We start from the raw sequence: 18,366 nt of genomic DNA, 5'->3' as shown, positions 1-18,366 counted from the left end.
TAGGAAATAGAGCTTGAAAATGTCATCTAACCCACGGTTGCTAGGAATTTTATGGGCATCACTTTAGCGCAATAAACATCACAGTACTCCTTCAATTATAACTTCAGTCATTTTACTTTCTTTTCTAGTTGTAATGCATGCCTTACTTCCCTCCCCCTCACTTGTCTTCTTTCTCAGTATTTTAAATTGGTAAATGGTATCAGCTGAGTAATGCTAGGCCTGACACCCCGTCCAGCAGAGTGGGAGAGTGGTTGGTGCAGGAAATGAAGGAGATTGACTATTATGAGTTGTAGGAGTTTATGAATTATCTATTTGATGATATTGTAAATTTAGCTAATAATGGTGGGTGGGTTTCTGTATTAACTGTTTATACTGTTTGACTTCTTGGTTAAGACATGACAATAACATAAGAACAGAAGATACTAAGATTAAACATCTAGGGAATGAATGGACTTCAAATTGACATTTCATTTAGGGGTTGCCAGTAAAGCCCAGTGTTTCTAATGAAACATAATACGCGTAGATTGCCTTCTTAACTTGTACTATTTAAGATCTTTTCAACCACATGGAAGGAAGAATAGACTTACTGTTGGATCTGAAACATTTACTGGGAGAATGATAGCCAAAGAAGGTCAGAGGTTCCTTGATTGCTTAAGAAGCAGAAGTGGGGATGGGGGGAAGACCATCTGCATTTTTTGTTTGTGTTATACGTATACTTTTATATGTTACAAAATCAAGGATCGTGTCCTCGGAAGTAGTGTCAGAAAATGACTTGGATATTACAGAAGTTGTGTGTAACAGAAAGCAGAGCAGGTTTGACAGGTGCTGAATTTGGGCCAATAACTAGGAGAAACTAGAAATAAGGCAAGGCTTTTTAACAGCAAAGGTAGATGGGAACAACATTTAGCTCTGAAACTCAGTATTGTAATTTTTTGTTACCCTGCAATTCGCTGCAAGACATTTTCCTTTGAAACATTGTGTTGGATTTTCTACCAATACTGGATTTTACGCAGTTTTCTAGTGCAGAGTTTTAGAAAGCTGCTGTTGATGCAGGCTGACCAAGTCACGTGGCTTCAGCAGGGTTAATTTTTCAGTGGTACACTGTTGGTGTAAATCACAATGTGAAGCATCATCAGTGCTAGAAAGCACTTAAATGGGAGTCTGTTAAAATGGTCCTTGTGAAGATAATCTGGAAAATATTGGCAGGACAGAAGAAGTAGTTGGATTTTTAAAGGTGAATAATGGTGGAAGGAACAGAAGATCAGGTAAGTCCTCAGCCAAGTTACCAAACCCAGTGATAAAACAAGACTGAGAAGGCAGCATCAGTAGGTATGCCATAGACTGATAGCAGGAGGGGTTGTCTTCAGTGTAAGAAGGTGCTAATGAATTTGTAAGTCCCTTGGGCCTTAAGGAAATCAAAGTAGATTGTAGTGCTGGCTTACAGTTCTGACCTTGAAATTATGGATGATGTTCCTGTGCACAGTCTTTGATTTTTGCTGCAAGTGCAGTGGTTTGATTCTTTTTTTAAAAAGCACCTGGTTTTATTCAGAGAAAGTATTCTGGACTTGTAAGAAAGAAGCAATCTGAATGATGAGAAAGATGCACATTCTGGTGTGGATATGGATTTCCCTTTACAGTTGTTTTGAATGACAGGGACTTAAGCTGTGAAGTACTTGGAAATAATTGGAGTAATTAAATGTGCCACTGGGATTGCAGCCTTTATTACACAGTTTGTAGAGCCAGTGCTGTTCTGAGACTTCAGTACACCTCGGGGAGGAAATAGAGGAAGAACCTTCTTCTGCCTGAAATCAAGTCCATCTAGGAAAGTTGAAAGTTTGGCTTAAATGCATAGTTGTTCTTCTAGCTTATTACTTGTTGGAATCCTTTATTCTTTTATTCTTTCCTCCCACCTGTTTCAGGCCCTTTCCCCTCTTTTGGGGTCTTCAAACCACACTTTTGTCTATCATTTTGCCCTCTTCCCTTTCTTTTTGCACCTGCTCCCCCTTACCATTTCTTTGTTGTAATATTATTGTATGCTCTATTTATGAAAGGTGGTGTACAGATTAGCATATTTACAATTAGACAAGAAAAAAAAAAGCCGGTAAGGAGTTATGATGATGTTTAGGTGACTTTCAGGTACATTGTCCTCCTTCTGTGTGCACAGTGACAGTCAGGCAGAGGACAGAGGCTGCTGTGAGCTGAGTGCAAGGTGACCAAATTCTACTTCAGCTGTTCACTGTTGTAATTAACATTTAAAAAGAATATTTTGCAATATTTTGACTGTGTTGAGTGCTGGAAGAAAGAGCCCAAAAACTTTGAAGCATTAACTGAGACTTTTTGGAGTAAGATTCTAGGAATGTTGGTCATTGTTTTGTGGGTTTTGGTTTCTTTTTTCCTCCCCTCCTCATTTCCATTTTATTCGATATAGATTATTTGAAAATGCAAAATCTCTATGCAGCTGTTATGTGGAAAATTTTCCATTTCTTTTTGTGGATGATGATACAGTTTTTCATTTTACAGCCAAGCTACCTCTGTCTTATTATTTCTTGTATGACAGAAAACAAAAATTTCTTGTCAAAGCATATACCCAAAACATGGATAAATAACCTGTATATTTATGGTATTGTAAATGCTTCACAAGTCTCAGAGCTCTGATCTCCTTAGTAACGTGATCTCTCTGCTAACGAAAAGTGCCTAGGTGTAGTATTTAACAGCTTTTTAAAATAGATTGCTATAAGTAGCTGGGATTATATAATATAGAGCCATGTTTATATAACTTCAAATAACCAGGATGCTTTCTTTTATACGTATTCATTTTTTGAAGTTTTTTTTGAAAACAAGCTTTTTGCACTGTGGACAGCAGTTGTAGTTAATAAAATATATTCAACTCTTTCAGCTTTAAATATGTTGAGACTTAAATTAATGGAACACTTGTTGGGGTTTTTTGGGTTTTTTTTTTTTAGAAAGTAAAAGTTAAAACAGATGTTCCCAATTTGTCTGTTGTCTTCAGCCAGCACTGTGTGAACTTTATTAATATCCCCTCTTCTTTCTGAACTTTGTAATCCTAGTTTTTATCATTTTCTCTCCACACGGAAGTGTCACCATCCACATATAATTATTTTTGTGGCCTGTTTCTGGATCCCTTCTCTTTCTTCTATAAATTTTAAAATAGGGTGGCCAGAACCCAAAACAGGTGGGAGGCTATTTAACTAATATACCAGCATCATAATGTCAGTGTTTTGGGCTTTTTCCAGAAAGCACCTGTGTTAGTGAGTGTTTTAGGGTTTTATCTGACTTCATTACAGTTGATTTAGAGTCCTGATATTTATGTTTAAAAGAACCCATTCTATTCATTCATATATTGTGAATTGTATGTTCATCAATATTTAATTATACATGAGAACATGATATTAATTCAGGTTACCTGTCTAAATTCCTTTCTGAAGTCCTTTTCACATTCCTTACAGTTCAGTTTCTTTTCAATCGGCTTGAGATATTGGGTGGTACTTGAAAGTTATTTCAGACTTTGTTGTCCCTTTCATGCTTAAATAACTTCTCTTCAGGGTTTTCTGGTATAAATTCCCTATTCCTAACAAATTCTTCATTGGGAAAAATATGCAAAATTATGCATGCCATCTATATGTCATTTACTTTGGTGAGTGAATAAATTCTGTGTAAGTCTTGCTGACGTTTCAGCTGGGATCAAGGATGAGTAGGAATTCTTGCCTTGCCTGATAGGTTTTTTTTGATAATAATTAAACTTTGTTTTAAAACTTTTTTAGAAAAAATAATGCTTTTATTTTCTCTTTTTTTTCCTTTAACTGAAGCTGATTCAACAGGTACTCACTCTCTATACACAACATATAAGGACTATGAAATCATGTTTCACGTTTCTACTATGTTGCCGTATACTCCAAACAACAAGCAACAAGTAAGATGGACAATGCCTTTTTAGAATTAATTTTTCCTACATCTTGAAAGTAACTGAACTGTTGAATATTATGACAGCTTTAATTTGTTACTAGCAAAGAAAGCACTTCAGAGTCAAAAGTATGAAGACTAAAACTGTCGATCTCTGTCAGGAAGATGAGTAAAGCAGATTATTGTAGGTACATCATAGGTAGCTTTTTCTCTACAGAACAGTTTGCTATTTAATTATGCATTGTTCACTGGAACTTTGTGGTAAATATTTACAATAATGTCAGTAGTACATATGTTTACATGAATAAGAGTTCATGTCTTGTGTTACAAGGACCATAGTGTACTTTACATTATTTTCAACCTTCTGCAGCAAAGTCCATTGCACTTGAACGACTGTATTTAGCAAATTGTAACATGCACAGAATCAGCAGTAGTCAGCACATTACACAGCATATTACACAAGAAGGTATGAGGCAAAATCCTTTTTTCAGTTTGGTTTTTTTCACTAAGCCATGTTGTTGTGAGTGACATGTATGCATTTTACTACAGAAACAGTGTTGTTTTGTGTTTCTGTAAATAAAATAGAAATTTCCTTTTGATAAAAGGAAACAATAAAAGATAACACAGATTCTTTTTAGCTTGCTTTTGTACACTAAATGTCATAATACTTTGTAGTTTACCTTTCTCTTACTGTAGCCTTGGATTTACTGAAAAAAGCCAATCAAAAGTTGTTATAGCACGACTTAAGAACTGTTTTCAACTTGAAATAGAACCTACTGCTGGCTTGCAAAAATATGTAAAGTGGGGAATGTTTTCCACCTTCCATGTACCACTGAGTACTCTGATACTGGCAGCCTTTTGTTGTTTTTGCTTTTTGTTTAGCTTAAAATTTTCCCTAACAAGATCTTCCTGTATGTTACATTGAGAAATGAAATTGCTACAGAAATGGAAATGCTCATGCCTGAAATTTGTTAGATGAATGACTAACTTTCTGGTAGTTGTCATATCAATCCTCAACTGTTTGTTTTCAGCTTGACTTATTTGGAATAAAAAATTGAACAATGCCAATTTATAATAATGAGAAATAAGTAATTGAAAATTGTGAAAAGATTGTCTTTTAACTTATGCATCTTTTTTTTTGTTAAAGCTTCTGAGAAAACGACATATTGGAAATGATATTGTGACAATAGTTTTCCAGGAGCCTGGAGCTCAACCATTCAGCCCGAAGAACATTCGGTCTCACTTCCAGCATGTCTTTGTCATTGTGAGAGTGCACGGTCCTTGTACTGACAGCGTTTGTTACAGGTAGCTATCACTAGTTTTACTGAGAAGGCGGAGTTGGAGTGCAATGGGAGGTGTCATTTCTCTTTCAAATTCTCAGTAGGGAAACATAATGAAAGATAGGGGTCATGGATATTGTGGGACATGAATTCAGAACACTTTTTAAAAAGTAAATAGGCACACATGAGTGTTTAAAGGAAACATGCCCAGTGAGGCCATTAATGCTTCTAGTAAGCGTGTACACATGCACACATGTATATAAAAGCAAGCATTTAGGAATGATTTTCAAATTCTGTTCTCACTTCATTTTTATTCTCTTCATTAAAAACATGATAGAAGAGTATTTCTGTCTTGATTCTGAAGAACTTACCCAAATTAATTGAACAAAAGATATCTGAGCTAATGCTTCATTTCTGAAATGAAGACAGTGAAAAAGTACGACTAATCTTTCAGTAAGAAGTTAAGCTCTCTGAAATATTTTGTATGAAATATCTTCACTTCTTATCTCACTTCAGTCTAACAAAGAAATTCCAGAGCATAATGCAGGAAAAAACGCCTTGCGTGACCTTAAATTCAATATGATTAAAATAGAAAATGGCGGTTGATGGTAACATAATAAAGAATTCCAAGATGAGATTAATATGTAACATATGTATTTTTAACCAAATTGGCAGCATATAGAAATAATGGGTTTGGGTTATGCTTCATTTTATGAGCAATGAAACTTTTTACCTTTGTTATATTCTAAGTTATTAGTGCATTTTTATTTTTACGTGGTGGCTGATCTCAGCAGACTTTTCTAAAACTAAATGTCAGAGTAATGGATTTAGAGTAGTTGTCTCCAAATGAGGTAGCCTTGTAATTAACTTGTCTTTACTGAAATACAAATGTTCACGGAAGTGTTTCATTCAGTCGAGTGCTTGTTTAGAAGAAGAGCTAAGGCAGTTGGCTGCAGTGTGGGAGGTGGTGAATTCATGTTCTTCAAGTAACTGTGGTAAGGTTGAAGGCTTTTCCCTCCACATCAGCTTTTGGTAAAGCTCTGTCACACAGCACTTCTGGAACCGATACTGAACGTTACACATGTATTAAATTTTCCTGGAGTAGGCATGTTCATGTTGATACTCATTTTAAGGCACCTTATTGATAAATTCCTCTGCAGCGTAACTTACATGGACATAGCTTATTCTTAAGCTTTTAGGCATATATATCAGCTGTTATTCTGTATGGAATCTGATTTTGAAGTAGAGGCAAAGTAGGAAATATGTCCACAGGAGCTACAGATGTGTTTTCCATTTGAATTCAGTATTATGAACACAGAGATAGATCTCCTTTTGGTTATAATTTTAAATAATGTGACTGCGTATTTTCTGTTTCTTCATTTTAAAAAGCATGGGAAAGACTTGTTTTGCTGTAATACTGTAATAAATTTAAATGTCCTGGGTTCTGTTTCTGGACTTCAGAATTTTGAGTTGCTTTCATTTTTCAGGTGTTCACAACTGGAAGAGCTGGAAGCTTTACTGGTTATTATTAGTGAATTCAATTTTAGAATTTCAGCTTTAGTTATATTACAGGCTTAAATTTGGGGGGGAGTGGGGGAGCGTAGAGCAGGCAGGAAAAAAATTGAGAGTATCGGTGTACATTTTGCTAGAAGAGACTGCACCAAAGTGTTTTATGTTCTGTATATCACAGAATCACTAGGCTGGAAAAGTTCCACAGGATCATCGAGTCCAACCGTTCCTATCAACCACTAAACCGTCTTTAATCTTAAAATCCTTTCCTTTTTCTGTCCTCTTAGTGCAAACACTTGATATAAATTTATAGAATTCCATTATGAAAGTTTTTCTAGGAAACTTTTCAAAGTACGTTTGTCCTCCTTCCACTGAATTATTTGGAACTGTTTCATAGATTCATAATTCTAGACAAAACAGGAAGCCATGTAGCATAAAAATGTACTGGAATTTATTTTAAAAACTACATAAAAGGAATAAAATCAAGCACTGTCTTGGCCAGTGGTTCCTCCTCCGAACTAAGATAAACAATATTTCAAAAGTCTGGCTTCTCTGTCCGCATCATTCACGTTTTAAAACTTCTCTAGCATATGTTAAAGATTAAATTCTTTTCCATGTGATTCATGGTACTGAGAACCTAATTAAACAGAAAGCAGCAGCGAGTTTTTCTTTACATTCAGTATTTGTGTTTAACACTTAGGCTTCTATCTCTTAATAACAGACCCTTTAGGACCACTGAAGATGGTCAAAAGTCAGATAGTTTTATCATGAGCACCCCCTGTTGCGTACTTTTGGATATATTGGCATACATTTGAAGGAAATATGACAGTCAGTGATATTTTTCAATATTGGTTGCCAGAAAATACACTTAACCTACCCCCTCAAACAACAAAACAAACTAGACTGAAAAAAACCCACCACCAACCAAAACCCGAAGATACAATTAAACATAGGAATGACTTAATTTTTATTTGTGGTCCTGTGTGCCCCCGCAAAAGTTTTACTAGTGTTTGTGTGATTTCAGTTATTGATTTTTGGGGGGAGGATTTATCTAGTTGTTTAAAGGCTCAGATTAAGTTTGAACAAAGTGTGAAAATAATAACAACCAGTCTTCCCAATGAACTTCCCATATACATCTCTAGTGTATTCAAGCTCCATCCTGTTTTTCTTTATAATTCACCATGATATTTTGGCCAAAATTAGTTAATGCGTTTTCAGGTCTAGTTATAGATCTGCAGTATATCAGATGCAAACTATTGGAGCAATTCTTGTCACATAACTGTTGCATTACATTTGTCGATCTCTTCTTAGGAGAAACTGCCAAGTTAATGATACTGGACTGAAATGGTAAATCTTCAGTGATGCCAAACAATTCTCATCTGCTCTGTAGTGAAAGAGAATTGACCAAGGAGAATAGCGAAGCTTGTCAGCATTGCCTAAGGCAGTCTTGTTGTCAGTCCATTACTTGGTATGGAAACTAGTTGAAAAAGAAGCCATCTATGTCTCCAAACTTCTAAGAAGTTTTCTTATTCCTAGTATTTTTGGAGTGTGCTTCTGTCACTAGCGTAAAGTGTTAGTGCAGTTTTCAGTCCAGAAACTTAAAATATAAGTAGTAGTGTGATGTATATATGGATTCAGTGACCAGAAGAAGATTCTTACTGTGAACCTAGCCCTGTGAGGTTACTTTCTTTTCAATGTGTCCATGTTAACTATGTTTTTAGTACTGATCATATGCTTTGCATGGCTTTCAGGTGAGCGTTTTAGCTTTAGGTAGTTGGATTACATGCTAGCCTTTGTAATAGTGTCCTATAAAAAAACTCTGTTTATAGTTAAAAATAAAAGAAAAAACAGAACTACCCTACATGAGTGATTACTTTATGAAAAGTAAGATTTTGCACTTAAACTGTTTTTAAACTGTGGTACTGAAGATGACTGAAAAATGCCTAGATGCAAAAATAAGTAGCTTTCTGTTTATATGGTAAAGGGAGAGAAAAACTGAGGAGTTAAGGAAAAACAGAAATGTATATTCTGTATTCATAACTTGCTGAATTTGCCTACAGTGAAACATTCTGCTTCTTCTGTATTCTTTTATTTCTTTTAGTGTTGCTGTGACAAGATCTAGAGATGTACCATCCTTTGGGCCACCTATTCCGAAAGGTGTCACGTTTCCGAAATCAAATGTGTTCAGGGACTTCTTACTAGCCAAAGTTATTAATGCAGAAAATGCTGCTCATAAATCAGAAAAGTTTCGTGCGATGGCCACCAGGACCCGTCAAGAGTACTTGAAAGACTTGGCAGAGAAGAATGTCACCAACACAACTATTGACCCTTCTGGCAAGTTCCCTTTCATCTCACTTGCTTCAAAAAAGAAAGAAAAGTCTAAGCCCTATCCAGGAGCAGAGATCTATAGTTCTGGTGCTATTGTATGGAGTGTCCATGCAAAAGACTACAGCAAGGGTATGGAAATAGACTGTCTCCTAGGCATCTCTAATGAGTTTGTAGTCCTCATTGAACAGGACACAAAAAGCGTGGTGTTCAATTGCTCCTGTCGAGATGTGATAGGGTGGACTTCAACGGACACAAATATCAAAATATTCTATGAGAGAGGTGAATGTATTTCTTTGGAGAGCTTCATCAGCAACATTGATGACATCAAAGAGATCGTCAGAAGGCTGGAGGTTAGAATGTGTTCTCTTGTTTGGTTCCCCTTCTTTGCTTTCTTTTCTCACCCTGCTGGTGAGTTAAGGCTTCAATTTCAGTAATGCTTGGGATCCATGAAACTGTTCTGTTTTTTATCGTTAAATCTATAAGGACTTTCCTGCTTTTATTTCTCACAATCCAGTATTAGTTTGACTTCTACCAGATATCAGCCAATCTGAGGTGGTTGGCTGTGTCCAAAATATCTCAGTGTAAAAAAGGAAGAAAGCAAGCAGGACCTTCAGATGCATAAATTGCTACCACACAATAAATACAGGAGTGTCACCTTATTTCTTTTCCTTGTTTTCTTTCCCTTTCTCTGTTTCATAGGCTTGTTGTATCTTGTTTTAAGTGAAGCTGTAATATCTTTGAGGCTTACTTACTATGTTGCCAGCAGGGTGCGGTCCCAGTCCCTACTGCAACCTTCAGATACTTTCTGAATGCATGTGATAAACTGCAGTGAATCATAGTATCTGTCTATAAAATGTGTGCCTGTTCTCATTTTTTATCCAATTAAGTTATGAAATGGTGTGTTATGCTTTACCATCTTTCCTGTAATTTCACAACTGTAGTTGTATAATGACCAGGGAAAAAAGGAAACCAGGCCCTATTAAGTTGGTCTTGATGGTATTTGTGCTTGTGGTGCACAGAAGACTTGGCAGTAGCCCACGGTTTACCATGCTTAGTAGCTGCATGCCACCACATTCCAACTTAAGCTAATCTTACAGATACCTGGAACAGCTAGAAATGTGGAATGGTTGGTTGGTTGCTAAATCATAAAAAATGAAGTAAAGACGCTTGTGTAGTGCCATGTGGTTTTCTGTTGTATACTGACATGTATCTTCTGAAATTGCTGTGATTTCAGTATAAGTTTCAAGGCAGCACTTTAGTAACCAGACTGCTGAACATACTAGTTTGAGTGTCAAGGTCCTTTTCAGCTGTTTACGTACCTAGGACTCTCATATGTATTTCTTGATCATGTCTCACCATTGTCTTGGGAGTTGTTTGATAGCACAAAAATGGAGCCACTAAACCTCTATTAGACCTGAAGGTGTCTCCATGCATTAAATTCTGTCTTCATGTCAATTCACAGCTTGTGACTAAGGGCTGTGAAACAGTGGAGATGACTCTACGTAGGAATGGTCTGGGTCAGCTTGGTTTCCATGTGAACTATGAAGGCATTGTGGCAGATGTTGAGCCCTATGGCTACGCATGGCAGGCAGGACTGCGACAAGGCAGCCGGCTGGTGGAAATCTGCAAGGTGGCTGTAGCTACTCTGACCCATGAGCAAATGATTGATCTCCTGAGAACATCAGTAACAGTGAAGGTGGTTATCGTCCCTCCATATGAGGATTGCACACCACGCAGGTATTGTATAAATAGATACTTTGAGTCTGAAATTATATCTTGATTGGTGGAGTCACAAGGGGAAGAAACACTATGGAATTAAGTGTTAATCTCCATACATCCGTAAACTGTGGCATAGTTACAGCATTAGTATTGTAAGGTGAAAGAAGAGGGCACAAAAAATGCCCATATTCAGACTCCAGGACCCATAAAGTATTCATTGATTACTGCAGTTTAATGAAATGTGTGTAGAACCTTGTGTATCCTTTAAATTCTATGGAATTTAACATGGAAATCAAACAACTTTTTCTCAACTGTTGTGTGTTTATGATGTATCAAAATCAGTTGTAAATTTCCCTCTTGCTTTCTTATTTGTTGGTAGCTTGCAATGTCTGTGGATGTGATTCTTGAAAGCTATGAACAGACTTCTACTTTCACAAATAAGTAAGGGTGTAAATGATGAGAGCTTATCAAAGGTATGGATCTGGCCAGACAAAGTACTGCAAATTTTAATTCTTTACTCAGTAGTAGATCTTAATGCATCTCTCTGTTCCCATGTGTTGAAAGCCTGAGGCTTGTTTCAACTATTATTGCTTTTATAACTTTAAAATATTGCTTGATCAGAAATAAGCAGTAATACTTGTTTTTTTCTAAATTGTACATTATGTGTCTCCGTTTTTTTCCAAACTCACACTAAATAATTTTATAACGTTTACTGCTCTCTACGGATTCCCATATTCCTGTCATCTTGTGTTAATATTTTGCAAACACTATAGGATTAAAATGGTATGATATTTAATAGACTAAATTTGCCTGCAGGCTTCTTCAAAGTTTGTGCTGGATTTGCTAAGAAGAAGCAAGTACATTTATCAAAGTTCAGTGTGTTCCTTGCAGTGAGAGACTGAGAACATATTGCACTGCTGTTTTCTATTCAGGCAGAATCCTTGTACAGGTAGATGCTAAATCTTTGTATAATTAAGGTTGAGACTGAACTTAAGTGCGTATTTATTACGTTAATAAGAAATTGAACCTGAAAGCAAAGATCTTATACTTACATAAAAGAAGAATCCGTGGTTTTTACTGTGAACCATATTAACTTCTTTTAAAACTGGTGGCAAAATAGGAGCAGAGAGAAAAGGAGTTTTATTTGTCCTTTAGTTGTCAGGGGAAAATTGAATACATGTCAGGGATTAAAATGAGCAGTGGCATAAGGTCACCCATGAGGTCTTTGGAAAGCTTTTGTACAGTATTTAGCAGCTTGAGCAAATGGAAAACCTAGCTGCAATCATAGCAAAGGGATTAGAGCAGAAAAATCTGTGTGGAAAGCACAGATCCTATTATTCCTGAACTAAATTAAGTACAGCCAAAAGCAGGCTTAGCTTTAGCTATCCAGAATCATAGCAGGAAGAGAAATTACTGCACTTTTTGAAACACTGTACTTGGCATCAGTGAGTTTTGTTGTTGTCTTGTAGTGAGCAAATCTTCGTGGTGGGTTATTGCCTAGTTATAAAATTTAATAAAGGAATTCCATGTCCTGCTTGCTGTATCCAAAACCATTAAGATTTAGGAACTGTGTCTTTGTAGCTGTCCTACATATGTTACTAGAGACGTGACATAAATCTTTGCACAAAGCAATTTCTCTTTGGCAATCAGATTTCCAGGCTTGGGATCCTTTTGTTGTGTCCTCTAGAAGTCATTTAGTATTTCTACTTCAATAACTTCCACAGACCGTAACTAAAACCAAGATCAGTTCTGCTTGGCATAGTGCATTCGTATGAGAAGCAGTCTCTGTTCTAATAAATTGATTGGCATGAGGTTGGAGGAAGATCAGTTAGATGAGATGACTTGCCAGCAGGCAGATGTACAAGGTCAGCAGCAGAAACAAAAAATATGTCCAAATACCTTGATTCCCAATCTGATGGCTTACACAGAGGCAGGCTTTATGATTGTCTCTCTCCTGAAATGTGGTCATTAAACCATTGCCACTGAACACGTTTAGAGGACTAATTGCTGACCTTGAAGCTAAGGACACAGCAGAAAGAGGAAATTGTGTAATCTTGCCTCTTAAACTGTAAATATGTCGGGGGGGGGCGCGGGGAGAAGAGAGAAACCCAAACTACTAAAGCATATAATCACTCAGAAAGGAATAGCAGACACATAAAATACGAAGAGAATATTAAAAACAAAGGTGTCAATATTGTCGTTAGGTTGGGAGAGACCCATGAGCACACAAACTGATTGCCTTTCAGGTGAAGCTGAACTACATGTGCTCCAGAAGCACACCTCGTGCCTTCCAACTGCTAATTGGACTAGAGTGTAGGCCAAAGTAAAACCACAAACTTCACATGTTATAGGCAGCAAGACCTCAGCACCAACTCTTTATCTGGTCCTGTTATACTACACAACTTGCTAACGTCAGTGTAGCCAGATAACAAGTTACCTGTTTTGTTTTGTATTTTAGCTGGGAAGACATTGATATTTCACAGTACCAATGACATAAACATTAGAATAAGAGGTAGAATTAGAAAAATCAGCATTGATTGTTTACTATTCCTTCCCATTAAGTAATTATTTGTGTAAATGAACAAAGTAAATACAGTTTGAAAAAAATCACTTAAGTAGAGTCAAGAGGAGCACTGGAGTTATATCCTCACTGAAGCTGAAGGTCACATCTCCAAGTCTTTCCAAATCTTTCATTTTAAATGTATGCAGAAGTTTACCCTGCATCTCATGTGGACTGCCTTAGCATATGTCCTGTTTTACTCCACTTCTTATGTTGTCCTGTTCCTGCATATCCTCAGGAAGCAAAAAATATCTTTTGAGCTTGGCATCTACAATTTTTAGCAATTGTTTTGTTTTCGTAATGTGCAGGTTTATCAGCCGAGGTACTCCAAAGCCAAAGGCACTTGAAAATTAAGTGTAATGCATTATTTCATGGGAATCTTATATGTTCATGTATTTGTGTGCATTAAAGTTTTATCTCAGAAAGAACAAACAGTTAGGTCTTGCTTATCTGGATACAGGTGAGTTCTAAAGCCCATGATTTTTTTTTTAAATTAGGAAGGGAAAAGACTCTTCTAGCACTTTTTTTCACTTATATAACGCAGTCATCAGATGAAGAATATCAAAATGTGTTAAATATGTTTCTAAAAAGCAAAATCTTAGATTTACTGTTTCATGGAATTGATTCAGCTTCTGTCTTAAGTTTTCTATCCTTATGAACAAGATACATATATTTTTTAATAACAGCTTGTTAACTTCTTCATTTCTAGGAGTTCTTCAGAAAACTACCGTATGCCAGTGATGGAATACAAAGTAAATGAAGGGATGTCATATGAATTCAAATTTCCCTTCAGAAATAATAACAAATGGCAGCGAAATGCAAGCAAAGGACAGGGATCTCATGTGGCTCAGGTACCATCCCAAATACAAAGTCCAGTAACATCTAGGATTGGTTCTGGAAAAGAAGGGAAAATACCACCCCCAGAACGAGCAGCCAACATCCCCCGAAGCATCTCTAGTGATGGACGCCCTTTGGAGAGCCGGAGGTATGCATCTTCTTCACAAATACCTTTTCATTGCTACTCAGAGTCTTGTCTGAAAAAAACCACAGAGGTTTATCTGAGTAACTGAAGATTACTTTTAATGTTGTTTTTAATTAGTTAAAAGGCAATATGAATATAAGTGAATTATTAGCCAAAAGGAAATGCCTTTCTGGCATGATTAACCACAAAATGAAGATTGTTAGGCTGTTTCTTTGTGTTGGGTGGTATTCTAAAACAGCTGTGGTGTTATTTAAGTTTTAAATTAGTTACAATCAAGGTTTTAAATCTGGGTGTTCCTTAACTGCATTTAGAAGAAGTAAATGAAAGTACTTGCTTATTTTTAGGCTTGGTGGAATTGCCTAAAGCTCCTGAGGCGGGAACAGCTTCTAACAGCAAGAGAATTCTGACCAGCACAGAAAGCAAATTTGTCTGGGTGGGGAGCTTTCAAATTTTTTAGACTAGAGAAGAGATTGTTAATATTAATTGTATTGCAAACGTTGTTTGCATTTCTCTAGGGTAGTTTGGGGATTTTTATAGTTTCGGTTTTTCTAAACAGGAAAGCATTTATTTTTAAGGTAGAGGTATCTGGAGCATCCTGTCACAGTACTTTCATTCTTTTGTGGAAGAAGATGCATTTGATATTATTCAAATGAGCTGTCATTGTTTTGATTATCTATACAAATCTATCACTGTCTTTACTTTTAGAAAGAGATCCGTTGAGGGAAACAGTCTCACAGCTTGTGGCTCTTACTTTGGACAGTTCCTTAGAAATAGCTGTAGACAGATTATGAACATACTTTGCATTACCGAAAAACATAAAGCAGTGGAAATAAGGTGCATATTGTAGAAAATTGACAGACATCTCATGGATTAAGTTAAAGCATTTTTCACATCCTTAAGAACTGGAGATTAAAAAAAGGCATTAGAAGATGGTACAGGCAAGACCAAAAAAATACTGGTATATCTGGACCGAAATAAAAAATGCATGGCTTCAGGCCGTATCTGTCTGTTACAGCTGAAGAGAGGCAGATGTTAAATTTGAAGGAATACCAGTTGGTTGTTTGTTTTTTTTTCCACTCCAATGCTGCAGAATCTCACTCTGTAGTCACGGAAGGCATAGTAATACCTGGGTAAAGCTTAAGGCAGTGGCAGAAGATCAGATTTAGTTCTGTTGCAGTTTTTTTCAGAAGCTTCCATCTCTTCATGGTATTAACCAAATAGTTTTGTCTCAAGTTGGCTGTTTGACAACTTCTGCTGAGAAGAGTGGGCCTTTGGCTGCACTGAGAGAAGGGGTATTATTAACTATGTTTTTCTTGTGCATAAAATCCTGTGTGGGCAGCGTCACACACCTAAAGCATCCAAAATTTATCCAGTTACTGGATGCTTCTAGAGCAGGGTTATGACCTGCCAAATGTTTGCGAAGTGAAAATTACATTTCCATATACTTAGTATTTGTTTTCAAAAAATGAAACTTTGACTTTCCATTTCCTTAATTTTCAAGGCATGTAGCTGGGTTTTTTCTCCTCTAGACATTCTTCTAAGTATTTTTTATTATTATTCAAAGATTATTGCATCTTTTCATCCTTAAAAGGATATTATCAAAGTAGCTTTTAAGTTTGGCTGGGAATTTTTGGATGCCTCAAAAAATATCTTCTTTCTTATCTTTCTGGTCTTATAAACATATTAGTCTTGCCTGGATCAAGTTTAAATGTAACAGTAGCTGTGCAGGGTTAATGTGTTTCCAGTTAAAGAAAAATGCATTTTTGTCAATTTAAAGGAATACTGGAGGAAAGGGGGCTGGGGGGAGGAGCGATAAGCTTACTCCAAGACTCTTTTCTCTGCATGATCAAAGAAAGCTTTGCTCTTGGGGAAGCTCAGATACTTCTAATCTTACTGTGTAAAATATCTAAAATCAACAAAGATGTTATTTTCTTATCCCTCCTAACATCTGTCTCATTGTAGTTTTTTACCACTAACCTCCATACATTCTATAGCGTAAAGATTACCTATGAGGAGGTGCTGGAGTTTGTGGATGCTTCTGGTGCAGTTAACAGTGCTGGTGCCCTACTGTGCTTTGCACCCTGTGTTTTGATTTTTGCTTGGCTCAAAATTGGCTGGAGAAATGGAGGACCAAGGGTAATCTGGTAATATGGGTACCAGGGGTCTATACTAGTGGTCCCTGTGATCCAGAAAGGGCTCTCTGATTTAACACGATTATAAATATGACCCTACCATATACAAGATGGCTACTTCAAGCATCTGTTCTGTAGAACAATTTTAAGAGATTTTAGAAAAAAATTCATTTATTATTGTGGCTGATTAGCAAAGCAGTACAGATATCTTAAGTTTTCTTTCTCCCACTAGGGTTTCGCTTTTGAAAAGAAATTATTGTCTAGGTGTCAGTGGGGATGGAAACTTTCCTATAATGATCATCATCAATCAGCAATTTCAGGACTAAATTATATCTGTAACCTTAATTTTAATTTTTCATTGTGGCCTAGATATCACTAGATATCAATTGTGTTTCTGTGGTGCTGAGCTGCCATTCAGACTTGCTGATGTTTGACTGCTCTTAATACTTTGTTCTGAGACTGGAGCTGACATTTAATCCCCTGCTCCTGCCTTTTGACTGCAGGTTATCTGTTTACTGAGCCTGGCACAGTGACAGTGATGGCAGCAGACCTCGTCTGTCAATAAGAAACAGTGGTCTGTAGTTTGTAATCTATGTTTTAAGGGACATGGTATCTGAGAAACTCATACTGAATTATCCATGTGGTTCTTCGAGCCCTGAATCTGAGATGATTTTTGAAACTAGCACTGAGGATAGCTGTAGCTCCAGTGGTTGGGATGTCAAAGAATGGAAAAGAAGCATTTTAGTATCTCCAATATATCAGACATGACACAAGACTCGTTTTAATGGTAATATATCAGCAGCAAATCCATGACTTAAAACAAACTGAAGATTTGAGGAATTTAGTTTAAAGAAAATATCTTTAGCAGGCAAGTTGTTCCCTCTGAGAACTAGTTGCTCTCTGTGTACAAGAGTGCAAGTGTAATTCTTTTAAATTCCTCTTAGTGATGTTTGACTGATGATCACTTTATATAGGTAAAGTCGCTAAACAGGTGTAATGACTGAAAGTGGTTTAATTTTTGCCCCGTTAATATTTTCACTTTAGTTCATTTAACCATTTTTAAAGTACATAGAAGCAGCACTTCATATGCATAAAAACATCTTGCCTCTCTATGGAGACTGCTATTGTAGGTGTGAGAATAACTTATTTGACAGTCCCTGGTTCCAAGAAGTCAGGCAAATGCCCAGTCCTGTGTGTAATCAGCAGAGTACTTAAGTTGACCTGTATCAGACTGTCTTCATATATCCAACTTACGTATCATATATTCAACATATACAAGCTTATACATAAATTCTCCCTGTTCCTCATAGTATCCTGAGTCCTTGAATGTATTCACAACTGATGTACATACAGGGAAAATAAACCAAAACTTTATAAATCTTAAAATAAATTTATGATGTTACTGCAACATGAAGACTGAAAAATCTAATAATATAAATGCAATAAATTCCAAGTTATGGCTTCTTTCGCAGCATTAATTAGTCCACATGGGAAACTATATCGCTTATAGCTCAGAATAAATACTGGAGTGATACATTAACAACAATAAACCACATACATGTGAAGTATGCCAGAGGTAGTGTAATTGGAGAAGATGTGATTTCAGACCATGATACATTTTTCCTCCCAATTTTGAGGTTTTTCTTTTTTTTAGATTTCATTTCCAAACTTTATGACAAAAAGAAATATGCAGGGAAAGAGATGAGATACTGTTAGATGAGAATCTCTTCTTAATTAACTGGATAACTTAATAAACCGGAACCAGTCTTAACTAAAAATCAGTTCAACAAACATTTCAAAAGTGTGGAATCCAGTGAGCAAAGCACAGTGCTGGGCTTGTGCGCTTGAACTTGTGTGCAGTTCAGTACTGTAATGGAAAAATGCTCTAACTACAAAATTTCTGAGTACAGTCAATATTTTAAACCAAACACAAAA

The 18,366-nt window shown here is 36.4% G+C and overlaps 1 protein-coding gene across 4 annotated transcripts in view; it reads left to right on the top strand.

Moving 5' to 3' along the window:
- SIPA1L1 (signal induced proliferation associated 1 like 1) overlaps positions 1-18,366 on the top strand; it is a 195,112-nt gene that overhangs the window by 140,225 nt on the left and 36,521 nt on the right. For all 4 annotated transcript variants that reach the window (XM_069858199.1, XM_069858198.1, XM_069858201.1 and 1 more), the window contains 5 exons: positions 3,828-3,931; positions 5,069-5,226; positions 8,812-9,388; positions 10,501-10,775; positions 14,027-14,302. In XM_069858199.1, the coding sequence (XP_069714300.1) occupies positions 3,828-3,931; positions 5,069-5,226; positions 8,812-9,388; positions 10,501-10,775; positions 14,027-14,302 (1,390 nt within the window). The remainder of the gene's footprint in view (positions 1-3,827; positions 3,932-5,068; positions 5,227-8,811; positions 9,389-10,500; positions 10,776-14,026; positions 14,303-18,366) is intronic.

This window comes from Phaenicophaeus curvirostris, chromosome 5 (genome assembly GCF_032191515.1).
Source record: "Phaenicophaeus curvirostris isolate KB17595 chromosome 5, BPBGC_Pcur_1.0, whole genome shotgun sequence".
Lineage (NCBI taxonomy): Eukaryota > Metazoa > Chordata > Aves > Cuculiformes > Cuculidae > Phaenicophaeus > Phaenicophaeus curvirostris.
This window is presented reverse-complemented; position numbering and strand designations above follow the sequence as displayed.